This window comes from Myripristis murdjan, chromosome 24 (assembly GCF_902150065.1).
Source record: "Myripristis murdjan chromosome 24, fMyrMur1.1, whole genome shotgun sequence".
In the NCBI taxonomy this organism is placed as follows: Eukaryota; Metazoa; Chordata; class Actinopteri; order Holocentriformes; family Holocentridae; genus Myripristis; species Myripristis murdjan.
In genome coordinates, this window is record NC_044003.1 from 5,977,316 (window position 1) to 5,994,056 (window position 16,741).

Genomic DNA, 16,741 nt, shown 5'->3' on the forward strand with positions numbered 1-16,741 from the left:
TGTAATCAACTTGTGAATTTTTACAGTGATATCTGAAAGTCAAATGTTGAACTCCTTTCCCCTGTGTGTTAAAAACAGTGTTTTTTGGTATTATATGGTCATGCAGAGGTGATTTTCAAAACTTTTTACCAATGAGATTCCTTGGGACAAACTAAGGATACAAAATCAGTTGAGTTTGCTTCTCTTGCAATTTGTCCTAGGTGTTTTCATAAAAAATGACTGGACTAATACCCTCACATTAGCAGTGGCCGGTGCCGATACATTTACAGTAAAAATACAACAATTTAAAAACAACGGAGGCACAAAAGAGCTGAAGCTAAATGAACACACTAATGTCATTGTCTGCTTTGGCTCTGCACTTATTTTTTTTTTTAAATGTATCAACTAAATAAATGCCCACAGGTGATCAAAAAAATAAACTTATTATTAGATGTGTCTGCAGATGTTTTTTGTTTCATGATTCACACATTAATTGGGCCGATGATATGTTGCATTTTGAGATGATCGGCATCAGCCAATCGGTCTGTGTCAGCTTGTTGAACTCTTTCATTTTTTTTCAACGTTCATTTTCCAGGTTTATCCTAATCTGGGTCGCAGGGCACTGGAGCCTGTCCCAAACTCCAAACTCCACGCAGAAAGGACGGGGATCGAACCCAGGACCTTCGTCATGTGAGGCGACAGTGCTTAATACTGCCTTACTACCCTTTTTTTTGCTCCCTCAAATTTGGAATCTTTAAAATGACCCCTTAAATTACAGATTAATACCCTCAGATTTATAATCCATGACTCCAGGTCGTCTCTCTCCCTCTCTCCTGGACTGAATGAATGAAAAGCCTAAAAATATAAATATATCTAGAAAGAATCAGCAGCAAGTGGAAGTACAACTGCTGTTTTTCCAGCCAGAAAAAAATAAGCAGCTACTTCATACACACACACACACACACACACACACACACACACGCACACACACACACACACACACGGGCTACTCACCATGCCGTGGTTGAGCCACTGAGGGATGAAGTTGTCCAGCAGTCTGGGGTAAACCAGGTCTCTGTCGTACAGGTAGAGAGCCCAGAACATGGTCACCACAAACTGGACACACACACACAAACACACACACACAGAGAGAGAGAGAGAGAGAGAGAGAGAGAGAATAATAAGCTGTTGTAATAATGTTACAGAACGCGCTCTATGAAAGATGACAAGAATAAGGGCTGTGCTGAGTGGATGTATTATATTTTAAGGAAGGAAGGAAGGAAGGGGGGATGGAAGGAAGGAAGGAGGCATGGAAGGAAGGAAGTGAGGATGATTGGTTCTGTCTCTCAGCCGTCTGGACTCGGGCCAGAGCGTGTTCTGCAGGTCGGGGGTGGAATTACCTGCCTGCCATCTGCAGGCATCTGACCCCCCCGCTATTGTACCTGACTGGCAGGGAGCACACACACACACACACACACACACACACACGCATGCAAACACTATCTGTGTTACCATTAGCGCATAAGCACACACACTTGTCCTCGGAAGTACACACGACAAGATGAGGACATTCACACACACACTGTGTTGCTGTACACACACACACCCTTTGACATGCGAGCACACAGGAGGAGATGCAGTAATGCAGATATGAGCACACACACACACACACACACACACACATATGCATGCATGCAGACACACACACAAACACACAGTCGCTGGTGGTCACATGCTCATACCCAGGCATGCAGAGGGAAATGCACATATGCACATATTGACATACACACACACACACACACACACACACACAATATACATGCATACACACACACACACACTTATGACCAGCATTCACATGCAGACAGTGGTGACACACACACACACACAAACACACACACACACACACACACAGAGTACATTCCATATCAGGCCGGCTGGGTTTCCAGACGTTAGCTGTGGTGATAATCATGGCTATTGTGCTGTGTGTAAACTGAACTGTGAGCCCAACTCACACACACGGCACCAGGCCAGCGTGTCTGCTTGTACAGGTGTGTGTGTGTGTGTGTGTGTGTGTGTGTGTGAGAGAGAGAGAGAGCGAGGGAGCATGGGTGTTATGAGCTCGTTCGTGGCAGTGATCTGATTGGCATTCAGGCTCCTAAGCATGGCAGCTGTTGACTCCGTGTGCGTGTGTGTGTGTTGTATGCATGTGTGTGTATGTGTGTGTGCGAATGGGTGTGTGTGTGTGTGTGTGTGTGAGTCTTGCAACCAAGAATGTGGTAGTGGTCTGTCTGCCATTCAAGTTCCTAAGTGCAGCAGCTACAAGGCAGCTTGCCAACCGAATTCTTGCAGAACTGTGTGTGTGTGTGTGTGTGTGTGTGTGTGTGTGTGTGTGTGACACATTAGTGTGTGAGTCAAGTCTCAGCTGTGAGAACAGCCCGGGGTCAGACAGAGATCACCGTCTGGCTGTCTGAAGGAACAGAGGACGACTCGCTCTGTTTTCTCTCTTCAGTCTGCACTTCAGCTCATGTGGTTCCTTCAAAGCCCACGACCAGATTTCCTGACTCAATTTGCCAGCAGCCAATATATCATGATACGATATTCAATACCTTCAAATATGACCCAGTTTCTCCTCCTAAAAAAAAAAAAAAAAAATCCAAGAACTCAGTGTGTCCAGCAGAATTTTATTTTCTGCGAGTCTCATTTGTGAAAAAAAGACGTCTGAGACTGAACTTTCATTTTCTCATTCAGTTTTGAACCGAAACGTTAACATTCCCATGAAATGAGTGTGTGAACAGTGTGTGTGTGCAAAGTGTGTGAAAATATCTGGGGCGCATCTCACCGCAAAAGGAGAAGTTTATGGAGACCAAAAAAAAAAAAAAAAAAAAAAAAAAATCTGCTGAGCGAGCTGTTCTTCAGATTGAAAGCTGGTGGTCGGTGGAAGACGTCTGGACCTCGGTCATGTGACGTCTTACATCATTTCCAGTTTGTACAAAACGACGCAGTACGCTAAATTTACATCAGTCTAATCACCAAAACAGCAAATTATGGAGATCAGTACTCACTATATACTTTTCAACCCTCCTGTTCTGTTCACATTTACGAACATCTTTTATGTTTGGGCTCAATTTGACCCCAGCACTTTAAACCTCCACAAAATTATTGTAATTAAAATTGTTATCAAAGTTTATGTGTCAGGTACTTTATGTTTCTTTGTTGACCTAAATAGCCCTTTAAAAAAAAACATAACCCCCTCACTTATACATCCAGTATTCCTATTACACCACTATGGAAAAATATGCAAATCACCATAAAATCTCACTGATTGACCTAAAATTGGAAAGAAATATAAATTTTTGGTGTTTTAATGGCTTTATATTATTTCTAAGTACAGATTTTTTGTTATTTATAACCGATGCGTTACAAAGTGTGTACAGGACATTGAAAACATATCATCATGTGATTTTCATGTTTACCCGGTAGAGGCCACTACATTAGGAAAACTCATTAAATATGAAGCAAAAAAAAAAAAAAAATGATGTTAATCGTTTATTTAGAGACGCTAAACATTGAACGGGATCAAATTGACCCCAAATATAATAGGAGGGTTAATATCAGTAATGATGGATATAAACTTGGAAGTGCTGATATGCACAGTAATAGATCTGTAATTCTAACATGTTATACTGATCTTGGAGGAATCTAAGAATTATTTTTATTCAAATATACTTCAGGTATTGAAGCTGATAAATGTGAGTGGACAGGAGGATGAGTGCAAGCAGCCGCTCTTCATATGACAACCGTTTGGTCTCACTTTTCTGACCGGTTGTCTATATATATATATATATATATATATATTTTTTTTTTTTTTTTTTTTATTTCAATTCCTACTTTGGTAATGAGATGAGATTTTTCACCGTGTTGTTTCTATCGCCTGCTTGAAACACAGTAAAAACACGCAGAGTGAAGTATCTAAGATTCGCTTTTTCTAGTCCGTTTTCCGAACACTGCACTGCAGTCAGACTCTCTCAGCACCTTTGGCCGTTTCCTAACTCCTCATGAACTCTCCTTCACATCCTTCCTTGACTTCTTTCCTTGTTTTTCCATCGAGGCGGTTAGGAGAGGATTTTTGATTCGGACTGTTCGACCGCAGCCGCTTGTTTTCCGTTGTTACTTTAAACCTCAGAAAAGTATGACTGTGAAGAATTATGTTTGTTTCTTAACCACCGATATGCCTGAGGGTGACACCGGCTCTGCTGGGATGTGAAGAATTTAAAAATGTCATCATTACAAAATGCAGGCGACATGATTTCAAAGGAGAGATGTGAACTTTTGATGGACAAACTGTGTCATTTGTGATGACAAACAAAATGTAGAGATCACAATTTATTTTCCACGCTCCTGTTGTAACATTTTTGTATTGTGATGTATTAAGTTTTGATACATTGTTCTTTCCATAATAGAGAGAAAGCTGCTGTTGAAACACAAACACAAGATTCAGTCTTTTGATTCTTACAGCCGAGGTGATTCTTTACAGCTTACGTGTGTGTGTGTGTGTGTGTGTGTGTGTGTGTGTGTGTGTGTGTGTGTGTGCGCGCGCTGACTCACCACCCCGACAGGAAAGGCCAGCACGGCCATCATCCAGTCCCGCAGGCCAATCAGCTTCCTCAGCTGCCGCTCCTGCTCCCTGCTGTCGCCTCCTTTGGTCAGCAGGCTGGACAGATCGGTCAGGACGCACACGCCGAAAAACACCGCCTGGATCACCTGCGGGCGAGGGAGAGAGAGAGAGAGAGAGACGGGTGGCGGTGGGGGGGTCAGACAGCTATGACACGACTGTGGCGGGTTCACAGGACACACACACACACACACACACACACACACTGTGACAGGGAACGAGAGCAAGAGAGAGGGAGAGAAAACCAGCTGTGCCTGCGACTAACTAATTGTTTTCACTGTCAATTTATCACTCCATTATTTTATTAATAATTGATGAATTGATCTAAAGTAATGCAAAGCCTCATGGGAAGTGATCAAACCCAAAGAGATTTCTTTAAGTTGTTTACTTAGAGAAAAAAAAAATATATGAAGAGTTCATTTGCAAAAACAGATAAAAGCCATTCTTAAAATGAATACACCTTTTTCACTGATACTGCTTGGAGTACACACACACATACACACACACACACAAAGCATGATTTAGGATAATAAACATTATGCCAGGCTAAATAAACATATAAAAAATAGAAATAAATATAAAGTAAATTTTAATAAAACTCAAAAAAGTTTAAAAAGTTTTAATAAATTGAAATGGAGATATCTGTTTTTGCAAATGAACTCTTCATATATATTAATAATAATTAATTTTATGATGATCAGAATGAAAAGGAGGAGGATTTCTGAGGATCTTATTGAGTTTAGTGAAGCCGGAGACAGACCTTGTTTGGGTTGTTCCACTTGGTGAATGACAAAGCCATTAAGGATTAATTTCTCTGCCGATCGACTAATCAATTAGCTAATCAATTAGCCAACTCACAGTTTCAGCGCTGAGGCAAAGCAAACAGAGAGAAACAGGAACGAGTGGAGAGATCCACCCTAAAACTCTGTTTGAAACACAGAACTGAGTTTTTGAGTGGATTTCTTCTTTAAGAGAGAGATGTATTTTGGCCAGCTTTTTCTTTTTAACTGTTTCAAATTATTTAGAAAGTGTGTATCATACTCTGTGGATTTAATTATGAATTTTATGCCTCTACATGTGCAGTCAGTGAGATGATTGCATATATTTTCACCCTGATCCACTCAACTCCTCTTGTTTTTCCTCGATATTTAGATTTGGTGCCATTTACTCACTCATTTGCTTACTTACTTACTTATTTATTTATTTATTTATTTTGGCCCTGTGATGGACTGGAGACCCATCCTCTACCTTTCACCCAATGCATGCTGGGACAGGACCCAGCGCCCCACCTCCCTGATTATGAAGAAGTGGAAAATGGATGGAGGGATGCATTTTTAGAGGTAGAGCTTGTTGTTTTGGGATATGTTTTAAACTAATAGATGTGTAAATTGTATTTAGTGACGCTTTCCTCTGCTTGAATATCAGGATCTGGTGACGGACGTGTGGACAGGACAGATTTGTTGTGCGCTGCAGATGAAATCTCTTTCTCTGAATAAAATGACTGTATGATGAAACACTATGAATTTATTATTTCATTATAATGAAACTACAGAGAGAGAGATAGAGAGAGAGAGAGAGAGGATGCCTGCACTCTCCTCAGCTCTCTCCTCATGTTTCCACTCGTCTCCTTTCCTTGCTTCCTCTCCTCTGCTCTTTTTCTGCTCTCACCTTTCAGCTGCCTCCTCTTCTCCTCATCTCCTTTCACTTCCTTCTTCCCTCTTTCCTCCTCTTCCTCCCGTCTCCCTCTTTTCCTTCCTTACCCTCTAGCCTCCTCTTTCCTCTCCTCTTCTCTCCCTCTCTCTCTCCCACAGGGAGTATCAGGTGTCACCCAGCAGGTGAAGTGAACGCTGGAGGTCAGGGGCATTTTGGCTCTAAAGCTATCAGATGCCACTTTACAGTAACGAGTGTGTGTGTGTGTGTGTGTGTGTGTGTGTGTGTGTGTGTGTGTGTGTGTGTGTGTGTGTGTGGCATCCTATTGATCGAACAGGTTTGGTAGGTGTGTGTGTGTGTGTGTGTGCGCGCGTGTCTGTTAGCTCACATTTGTGCGGACAACAGCAAAAATCTGAGGCTGTTAGCCGAACTTAGCTCACCTGCTACATAATTAATGGATTTCTATGGGATGTCAGCTAGCCGTAATGACAGCTGCTGCAACGGAGCGTCATCAAGTTTATTTTATCTTATCCTTCCTGGATCAATCAAGCTTACTGTCATTTTTCATCTGAAATGAGGGACTCCAAGCTCCGCCGCTAATACAGAAATATGATAATTCCTCAAACCACATGCAGAGCTGACCAGTTTCTATTTTTGTTGGGTCTTCTGTTATGGATTTGTTCATGAGCTGATGTAATTTTCATGGTTTTGGTTGCAGTGAAACAAATTAAAAAAAAAAAAAAAAAAAAAAAAAATTGCTAACTAAATTCAGCTTAACATTCCAGCATTTCCTAACAAGACAATCCGTATCACGGTTATTAACAAAAACAAAACAAAACAAAACAGAAAAAAAGAAAAAAAGGAAAGAAAGAAAGAAAAAAGTAAAAAATATGTCATTATCAATATAAATCACTTATTTAATCCATTAAATCCATTATATATAATATCCAAAAACCCATTCATGAATCAATCAATCATTAAAAATAGGCCTAAGTAAATAAATAATGGGGCTAAGTAATAAATAAATCAATTACTTTAAAAATGCAATGGGATCAATGAGATAAAGCTTAAACAATACTTGAGAGGATCAAGTAAAAAAAAAAAAAATCTTCCTGTGGATACACACATGTACACACACTCACAGGCACAAGGTAATATTAAAATTGATTTTGGGGGGAAATCCTTTTCAGTGTCAATACGGAGCAAATTTACAGGGTTTCGTATTGCGCATGTTCATGCACTAATGCACACACACATACACACACACACACACACACACAGATGTTTCAGCAGTGTGTGTTTCCTGGCTGCTGGTGTGTTTGGGTCGTTAACATCACAGTTAACCAGGAGGAGAGACGTGTAATGTGGAAAATATGACGCAGCTATTTCACCAACACACACACACACACACACACACTACAGACAAAGGGAGAATATGTGTGTTTGTGTATCTACACCAGTGTATGTGTTAATATTGATTTTATTCTAACTTCTTAGTGGCTGTTACTGTAATACTTTATTGTACATTTTGTCTCTCGTGGCCCCACTCTAATATTCCTGTAATAATCCCACAGTATGTTTCTGATGTTAGGTATTCCATTAGTGCTGCAGGGTTGTTGCTGTTTTCCATGCTGTCTGAACACACATGCATGACACACACTTTTCATAAACACGTGCACGCTTTAGGCGTACATCTGCTTTCCTTCTCTCACCATAAACACAGAAAAGAAAAGAAAAAAAAGACAAGAAAAAAACAGGCAAACTCATGATTTAAACATGAAGGATGAACATCATGAATGTAATGATGATGATGATGATGATGATGATTGTTGTTGTGTTCATATATAAATAGAGCTAGTCATGGTTACCGAACACATGATGAACACCGAGGTGAACACACTGTTTATTTCTGTACTCCTATACTATGACTAATAATAAAATAATATTTGTTATTATTAATAATAGCAGTGCTATAGCTGCTGTTTCCCCCCTCGCTCCTTCCTTCAACATAAACAACACTGATGAATAAAACAACATGCCAACAGACATTAACAGACCCGTCCAACCACAAGGCGATGAACTCACCGATGACTCATCAGGTGACCCTACGCTGACCCATATGCACGCCTGTTACCGTGACTAAACCTGTTTTAATTAGAGCTGATGTTTAACCACCGGTCTCCTCACCGGTGAATAAAACAACCGGCCATTCACCGCTGAGCCACATGCTGATTCTCCTGTTTGCTCTGCTGACTGAACAGCAGGATCACCGTCATCAGTTTGATTGTTGTTGTTGTTGTTGTTGATGATGATGGTGGTGGTGATGCTGTTGTTGTTTTCATTCCCGCGACACAGATAATGATGAGCAACACCGATGAAATAAACAACGAGCGGCTGCACCGGTGTGAATGCTTCCAGTCATTCATCAAGCGGTTATTATGAGTGCATGGTGGTGTATTAATTAGCGCCCACGTCTCTGATCAGATGATGTCACCGATTAATAAAACAACGCCTGATTTAGACCCTCAGACGCCGTTTGAACTGCAACGCGCGGAGCGACGCGATGGACCGCGGCGGCCTGGCTTTAGCATCCGCGCACTAATGTGCTGCTGTTCACGCATCCCGGCGCGCAACACGGTGAATAAAACAACCAGGCGGGCGTGCAACCGATGTCTTAACCGCTGGCGAATCATGAGCCGGGGCTACCGCTCGCCTCCCCGGGGCAGGGACCGAGACAGGAGCCCGGCCTCGGCAGGACCCGCCGGCCGGGGGTGAATTCTGCGGCTCTTACCAGGTCGATGAAGGGCAGGAACTTCCAGCTGCCGCCGTAGGTCTGGTGCGCCGGCATGTCTATGGCTTTGTAATGGCAGAGGATGGAGAAATAAGACAGCAGGATGGCGACCCGGAGGACCTGCGATGGAATCAGCGCCATGATGCTCTCCCTCTCTCTCCTTCTCTCTCTCTCTCTCTCGCTCTCTCTCTCTCTTTCTCCCTCCCTCTCTCTCTCTCTCTCTCTGTCCCCCTTTCCTCTCCTCTATTTCGCGATGATGGTGATGAGGAGGAGGATGATGCAAAGGGGGAGGAGAAGGGGGGGATGGAGAGGAGCGGGAGGAGGGGGGTGACAGTGCGTCGTCTAACCCTACATATCTACACAGGGAGGATGCTGACGTCTAAAATGCACGGGGCAGCTCAGATGTGATCAGAGCTGATGAAGTTTAATTTGAGTTTGGTCTTAATTTTGGTTTTAATTACTGCTAATCCTCTGGTGACGTTTATAATATGAACTGTAGGCACTTTAATGTCAATAAAAGCTGATTTGAATTGAGTTCAGTGGAGATGAAGGTGATGATGATTCATTTATTTGTATTTGTTCACTTGATTTAAATACTTGAGTGCGTCTGCTTGTTGATTTTCTGCACTTTGTGTCACGGGAAAAGTGCTGCACAGGAGCCCAGAGCCACACACACACACACAACACACACTCACACAATCACAGTTTGTTTGTTTTTTTTTCTTCTATTTTTAATTCAGTTGTACTCGCTGTTTTGCCAGTACTATTAATCCAACCCTCATGCCAATACTGCAGCCATTGAAATAAAATTGGACTGATATGAACTGAGTGAGAGAGAGGCGGACAGGGTGAGAGGATGCTGGGAGACAGGAAGTTGCCAGGGAGCTCCAGCAGGGGAGGAGGTAGAGGAGGGGGGACGGGATGCTGTTGCCGTGGCAACTCCGAAATGCGACCCAGGCAAGAGGTTTGTGCTGCTTCTGCATTTCTGTGTGGACGGATGGATTAACAGAAAGACGGAGGAGAGGACAGACAGACACATGGATACAGAAATGTGCACACTCGTTCATGCATGCACACTCTCTCTCTCTCTCTCTCTCTCTCTCTTTCTCTCTCTCTCACACACACACACACACACAGACACACACACCACAAGCCTGTTCTGTTTTGTGGCATTTTATCATGACAGGATATTTATAGACCTGTACACAAGCCTCATTTAGTTTGAAGAGTGTGGCTTTAACACATACACACACACACACACACACACAGACACACACACACACACACACACACACACACACACACACACACACACACACACACACTGATTAGGTATAATCAGGACCAGAGGATTTGTTTGTGTTTGTTGAGTTTACAGGTTGCATAACGCTCTTTTTTCTCTTTTTCTATCAGGCTCTCCTTTTTAAATAACTGTCCCATCAGCCACTGCAGGGATCAAACCTGTGACTCCTCTCACTCCTGCCTTTAAGCCTGTAGGGGACCTCAGGGGTTTCCAAATTTTTTCAGGTTGCAGACCCTTTTGAAGTGAGTTTAGAAGATATTGCATTTTTCGTGGACGAATTAGTCCAAAGTGGTAACATTAAAACATAATTAATGTATGTAACATGTATTTTTTTAATCTTTACTCAATAATGTCAAACCAACATTATAAATAAAAGTCTGAAAAGTATTCCTTGAAATATTCCTTATTTGTTCTGATGACCTCCTGGAAACTCGTCAAGGATACACTGGGAGTCCCCGGACCCCACTGGGACAGGCAGCCTTAACACACATTGAAACAGCCACATCAGTAATATTAAAGCTGAGTTCTGCGATGTTCAGACCACAGGAGGGAAGGTCTGGCAGCCGCTGTCGTTTGTGTGCCAGCGTCTCAGCAGAAAACAGCAAAAATGCTTCCTCAGAGCAGGTCATTTGATTTTCGCACAAATTTTGTCATGAATTTGGACTTAATCCCCCCAAACAAGTCTTTTCTTTAACAGCCTGTTTATTCCAGAGTAAAAGTCATGCCAGTAGTGAGAGATGTCTGCTGTGTTTTCTGAGGGAGAAAAAAAAAAATCCCATTTGTAGATGTTTTTTTATGACAAAAGGTTGTGCAGGTCTACAATTTCTGCTTTGGAAACGGTTTGCAGCCAGTGATGAAAAATAAATACAGTTTGTATCTGATGAGGCTATAACACATTTGTGAAAACTGGCTCTTTGAAATCGTTCAAGGTTATCTGTTGTATATTTTGTAATTGGCTTCATAATGGAGTTTTATGCTAAACTCCTTGCACTTTGCATTCACCTGCTTGCAGATTAGACACATCACTTCATCCAACCTGTGAGATATAATGAAGTGTTGCTCTATTTCCCCTGAAACTTCGTTTTCTCCCCACTGACACAACGTTTTTGACAGTTAGGTCCACCATATTCATAATTTTGCCCTTGTGCACCATCACAGTGGATTTGAAAAGGAGTAATTAAGACTTCAATCTGTTAAGGGGTTGAACAAAAATATGGCATAAACCATTTAGCCAGTTTTACACACAGTCACCCCATTTTAAATCTGTCTCACTAGCCCTGTATCATACGATGCTTTGTTTCCATGCCACAGGAGGCACAGTTTCACCAATTTTAAAAGCGCTGTGTGATGTAGGTTGGCTTAAAACTCTATCGGAACTGGACCAAATACAATGCAGCATTTCATCACGCCATCTCAACTCATCACGGGTCACCAGAAACGCTTCTGAGGGCCGCCATTTGGCCCACCGACCACGCTTTGTGAATGCTAGTCCTACAGCGTCATGCGTGCTGCTTGCATATAAATCAATTTAGCTGCAGTCCTTCCTGAGCTCAGCGTACCTCTGACAGTTTTCAGCTTTGAACAGACACACAGATCATCCATGCATCCATGTAGGCACGCTGATACAGAATCCACATTTTGGTTCAGTAACCCAACTTTAACCTGTGCAAATGGATAAATGACCAATAAATCAATAATAAATCTTTTGAACTGGACTCTGACTTGTGTTAAACGTGCAGAAAATGCTGTCATCCAGCCATTGCTGATGAAAACACTGTCATCTTTCATTAATGTGTAGGCAAAAATATGGAAAGCTCTTTGGTAAGGCGAGTATGCAAACTAGCCAGTGGCACCCGACTACACAGTCCAAGTCTGTCGTACCGGGTCTAAATTTTTTATTGAGACTAACCATGGTTTGATTGATTCAATTTTTATTCAAGTGTCGTGCACTCAAGGTGCCCAACCCGCATGGGCTTATACACTAAACATGACAAACAGCATTACATAGTGAGTAACCAGATAAACAAAACAACAACAGATAAACAAAAATAAAGAAAAACATACATACACTTATACCTGCACATATGGACTATATACTGTATATATTACCAAATTCAAATCAAATGTACAGAACATTTTTTCTCTTTTCCCACGCTTTACAAATAAAGTTAGCTGTATGAAAAACTCCTATTCTGAAACACAATTCAAGTTTTTTATAATCATCCAGGTAAAAGAAACCATTGAATAACAATCTCATTTTTTCAAAAAATACATGTCCAAGCTCATCGTACAGAGGACAAAGGAACATGAAATGAATCTCATTTTCAATCTGTTCTAAATCACAGAGCAGGCAAAGTCTCTGTTCCTCAGGTACATCCCTAATCCTGCCCGTCTCTATGGCCAGAGGTAAAGTGCCGGAACGTAGCTGGGTGCAGAGGGATCTTTGGATTTTGGATGTATTTTTGTTCAACATATTTTTCTACTTCATATGTATTTTTTATGAGGCAATAAGTTCTTAATTTAGGTTTATTCCATATTTCTACAGACCATTTTTCTTTATGTTGTTGGAAAAATATGTTTTTAATTTCTTGAATGTTGCAACATAATCTATTGTGAAATATATATGACAGATCACAAGTGGAAAATAAAACTTTTTATTTGGTATATGGTATTTCTGTAGTAGGTGATGTATAACCTGACTCCATGATTCACATGAACAAAATATTGATTTGTCACTGGAAACAGTCTTGGATTACAGCTTTAATGATAGTGAGCTATAGCTAAAGTCTCCATTACTGAAACAACAAATTAAAAGCAGCCCCAAAATTAGTATACTAATCAAGTTTTTGTTTTATAGGACGGCGATGGAATTACATGACCACCCAAAATGCAATGTTGCCGTCCTAAGGAAAAAATTGTCTTCATCCTCCTCCTCTCCCTCAGTGCTCGCCAGCAGGTGAAAGCTCAACTCCAGAAGAATGAAGTCCAGGCAGACTGAGGGCAGGGTCTCTGCAGACACACACACACACCAGCACACACTGCTAGTGGCTCTGAACACATGATGGAGAGGGATTATTTTTGATGAGTCTGTACATTGTTTTTTAGAAAATCCTACTGATTCTGCTTATAAGGTTAAAAAAAAATCACCAGATTGGCTTAGTTAACTGGCTCTTGGAGTGTGAACCTGGTGCTGCATGAGGGCGACACCTTGCAGGTTTTCGCTGCAAATTATGAGCGAGCTGTGAAGTCAGGGCTTGTGGAGACATTTGGGGTGAGCGGTATACAGCTCACTCAGTGGGGATTTTTTTTTTTTTTTGAAGGAATGGAAAGGGTTTCTTTCATTCACTCCCCCGGCGAGGCTGCCCTTGTCCAGGATTCAAACCAGCAACCTGGCCGCTGCAACGTCTGAGCAAACCTTCGAGAGTCAGACCTCAGACTGCAGCTTGTTTGGTTTTGGAAGAGTTTAGCGGAAAATGCCAAGATGATTGGACGGAATATTCTGACCCTCGCAGATCCTTCAGAGTCCCAGGGAAAGCTGGAACACGTGTGTGTGTGTGTGTGTGTGTGTGTGTGTGTGTGTAAGAGAGACAGAGAGAGAGAGAGGAAGAGAGACAGAGAGGGAAAGAGAGAGAGAGAGACTGTGTGAGAAGTTTCCCATTGTGGAAATAAGTCTGCATGTACCAGGATGTCGGTTTCCCACTTCACAGACACAAACACAGAGACAAACACACACTCACACACTCACACACACACACACACACACACACACACACACACACACACACACACACACACACTGACAGCCCTGTGGGGTCTCTGAGTGGTTGGCTGCAGCATGTTTCCTCTTTCCCCCCTTCGTCGTCCCCTTCCTCCTCCTCTGTTCTCCAAGACGTTCCACAGTGGAAAAAATCTGCGGGTTCAGAGAGAAGAGAGAGAACCTTCAATTCAGGCAATTACACAATGTGTACAATGCAATTATCCCAATTTTAAAACCTCCATATATTAGTAACCATATGTTGGTTAAAGTGCCGTTCATTAACCATTATTATTACGCAGCTATGTTGAATGCTCAATCATGATTTGTTCACTTTCTGCAGATGGTTATTACTGAATAGAGGATTTAACCAGACTGAGACCTTAGACGTTATGATGATTATGCCTGTTGCTAGGCCAACTTACCTACTTTGTGGACCTTGAAACGAAAACATGATGACACCGCCCTTTTTGGTCCTTTTACTGCCAATGCCAGCAGGGAAAAAGCTCACTAAACGAATGCAATCAAATATTTTTTCTTAGCAGTAGATTGTAAAAGGCTATCATCCTGTTTATGCAAAGTTTATTGCACTTTTCCATCACGTAGTGTAAACTAATGTGCATTTTACTTTTCTGGATTTCCTTTTTCATTGCAAATGGTGTACTCTAGCTGCAAGGGGAAGCTCTGCTGGTTGCTTAGTGTTTTATTTTCAAAAAAGTCAACAAGACCAACTTGAAATGGCTGCTTCTCATGGACAATATTAGTGTAACTAAAAAAAATTCTTACATGGATAGATTATCAACCCCAGCACAGCTTTCACAAGTCTTGCTTTGGTACACCATGTGGACAAAAGTACTGGTCCACCTCAACATCACAGGTACAGGAGCTTTTCTGACCTCCCATCCTAAATCCAGAGGCATTAATATGGAGTTGGTCCCCCTTTGCAGCAGAACAGCTTCCACTCTTCTGTGAGGGCTTTCTACAAGATGTTGGAGTGTCTGTGGGAGTTTTGAGCGTTTGTGAGCTCAGACTCTGATGTTGGACCAGAGGGCCCGGCTCCCAGTCTCCGTTCTAGTTGATCCCAAAGGTGTTGGATGGGGTTGAGGTCGGGGCTCTGTGCGGGCCGCTCAAGTTCCTCCACACCAAACTCAGCCGGCCACGCCTTTATGGAGCTGCTCTGTGCACTGGGGCTCAGTCATGCTGGAACAGGAAAGGGCCTTCCTTCCCCAAACTGGTCCCACAAAGCTGGAAGCAGAGAATTGTCCAAAATGTGTCGGTGAGCTGAAGCGTTCAGATTTCCCTTCAGTGGAGCTGAGGGGCCGAGGCCGAGCCCAGAAACACCAGCCCACAGCGTGATCCCTCCTCCAGCAAACTGCACAGTCGGCACAATGCGCTCAGGCAGGGAACGTTCTCCTGGCGTTCCCCAAACCCAGATTGGGGTGATCCCAAACGCCTGACTGGTCGCTCCACAGAACACGTTTCCACCGCTCCAGAGTCCGGCGGCGGCGTGCTTCACACTGCTCCATCCGACGCTCGGCGTTGTAAGGCTTGCGTGCAGTTGCTTGATTTTAAACACCTGTGGCAATGGGATCGAATGAAATGCCTGAATTCAGCGATTAAGAGGTGTGTCCCAATACTTTTGTCCATAAACCGTCAGAACTTCACTGCACAATTTCTCTCAGTTTCTCTTTGAGCAATGATTCACGGTCTGCAGCGTTTCACCTTACATTTCAGAATCTGCTCAGCTCGCTTGGAACCGCAACACAGGTGGTTCCAAAAACACTATCCGGTACCAGAAACTATCACAAGCTTTAGCTCAGTGGAAAACCGTTTAAAAAAAAGCAGGTAGGGCTGACACCATGTTATGGAAACAGTGTATTAGATGCTGTATGTCACAATATGCAAACTTTGACATGAAAAGCGTCAGCAGCAAATGCAGGACTCCACCACATTTCTTTGGCCCGTCAGCGGTGTAAAGCCCTGCTAGCTTCTCCCAAACGTTCCTGGGTTTCATAAATCTCCCTAAAGCCGAGGCTGGATCAAATTTTAGCTCGGGGAACCAGGAATCTTCTGCACTGTCTGTTTTTGTCGTCTGTGCTGAACTGGTCTATTTTTTTTATTGTCTTCATTGTTTGTGCTTGCTTCTTTTTTTGTTGTTTTTTTTTTACTGACTGGTAAGAGTCTAGGTCAAAGACAATTCTCCGTCTAAGTGATTATTAATAAAAAGGTCTGAATCTGAGTTTTAGTTCCTTATCACGGTCTAAATGCATTTTCAAGGGTTTTTCCAGCCTGACAAGAATAAAATTCAGAAGGAAACGCTGATGTACATTAGGAATGCTTCTTCCCCAAACCATCTTGCTTTTTTTTTTTTTTTTTCATTTTCCCAAAATAATCTTGCTCTTGCTGACCTTTTATCCCCCAGCAAGGCTAAAACCATGTTTGACCATCAGCAGCTGAAGATGATTAAACACAATGCAAATGTCAATTCTCATGTTTTGATACGCTTAAAGAAACAAAATGTTGATGCAAATTTCCCACCACTACTGTGTGAAGATGATATAACAATGAATGAGAATACATAAGGAAGCA

General features: G+C 42.2%; 1 protein-coding gene across 1 annotated transcript in view; it reads right to left on the reverse strand.

The window, feature by feature from the left end:
• The window catches only part of aig1 (androgen-induced 1 (H. sapiens)), a 28,682-nt gene extending 19,429 nt beyond the window's left edge, over positions 1-9,253 (reverse strand). Inside the window, exons 1-3 of the mRNA XM_030047820.1 lie at positions 9,096-9,253; positions 4,588-4,743; positions 994-1,095 (exon numbers count right to left, since the gene is read on the reverse strand). Of these exons, the coding sequence (XP_029903680.1) occupies positions 994-1,095; positions 4,588-4,743; positions 9,096-9,236 (399 nt within the window). The 5' untranslated portion in view covers positions 9,237-9,253. The remainder of the gene's footprint in view (positions 1-993; positions 1,096-4,587; positions 4,744-9,095) is intronic.
• Between the last annotated feature and the right edge of the window lie 7,488 nt (positions 9,254-16,741).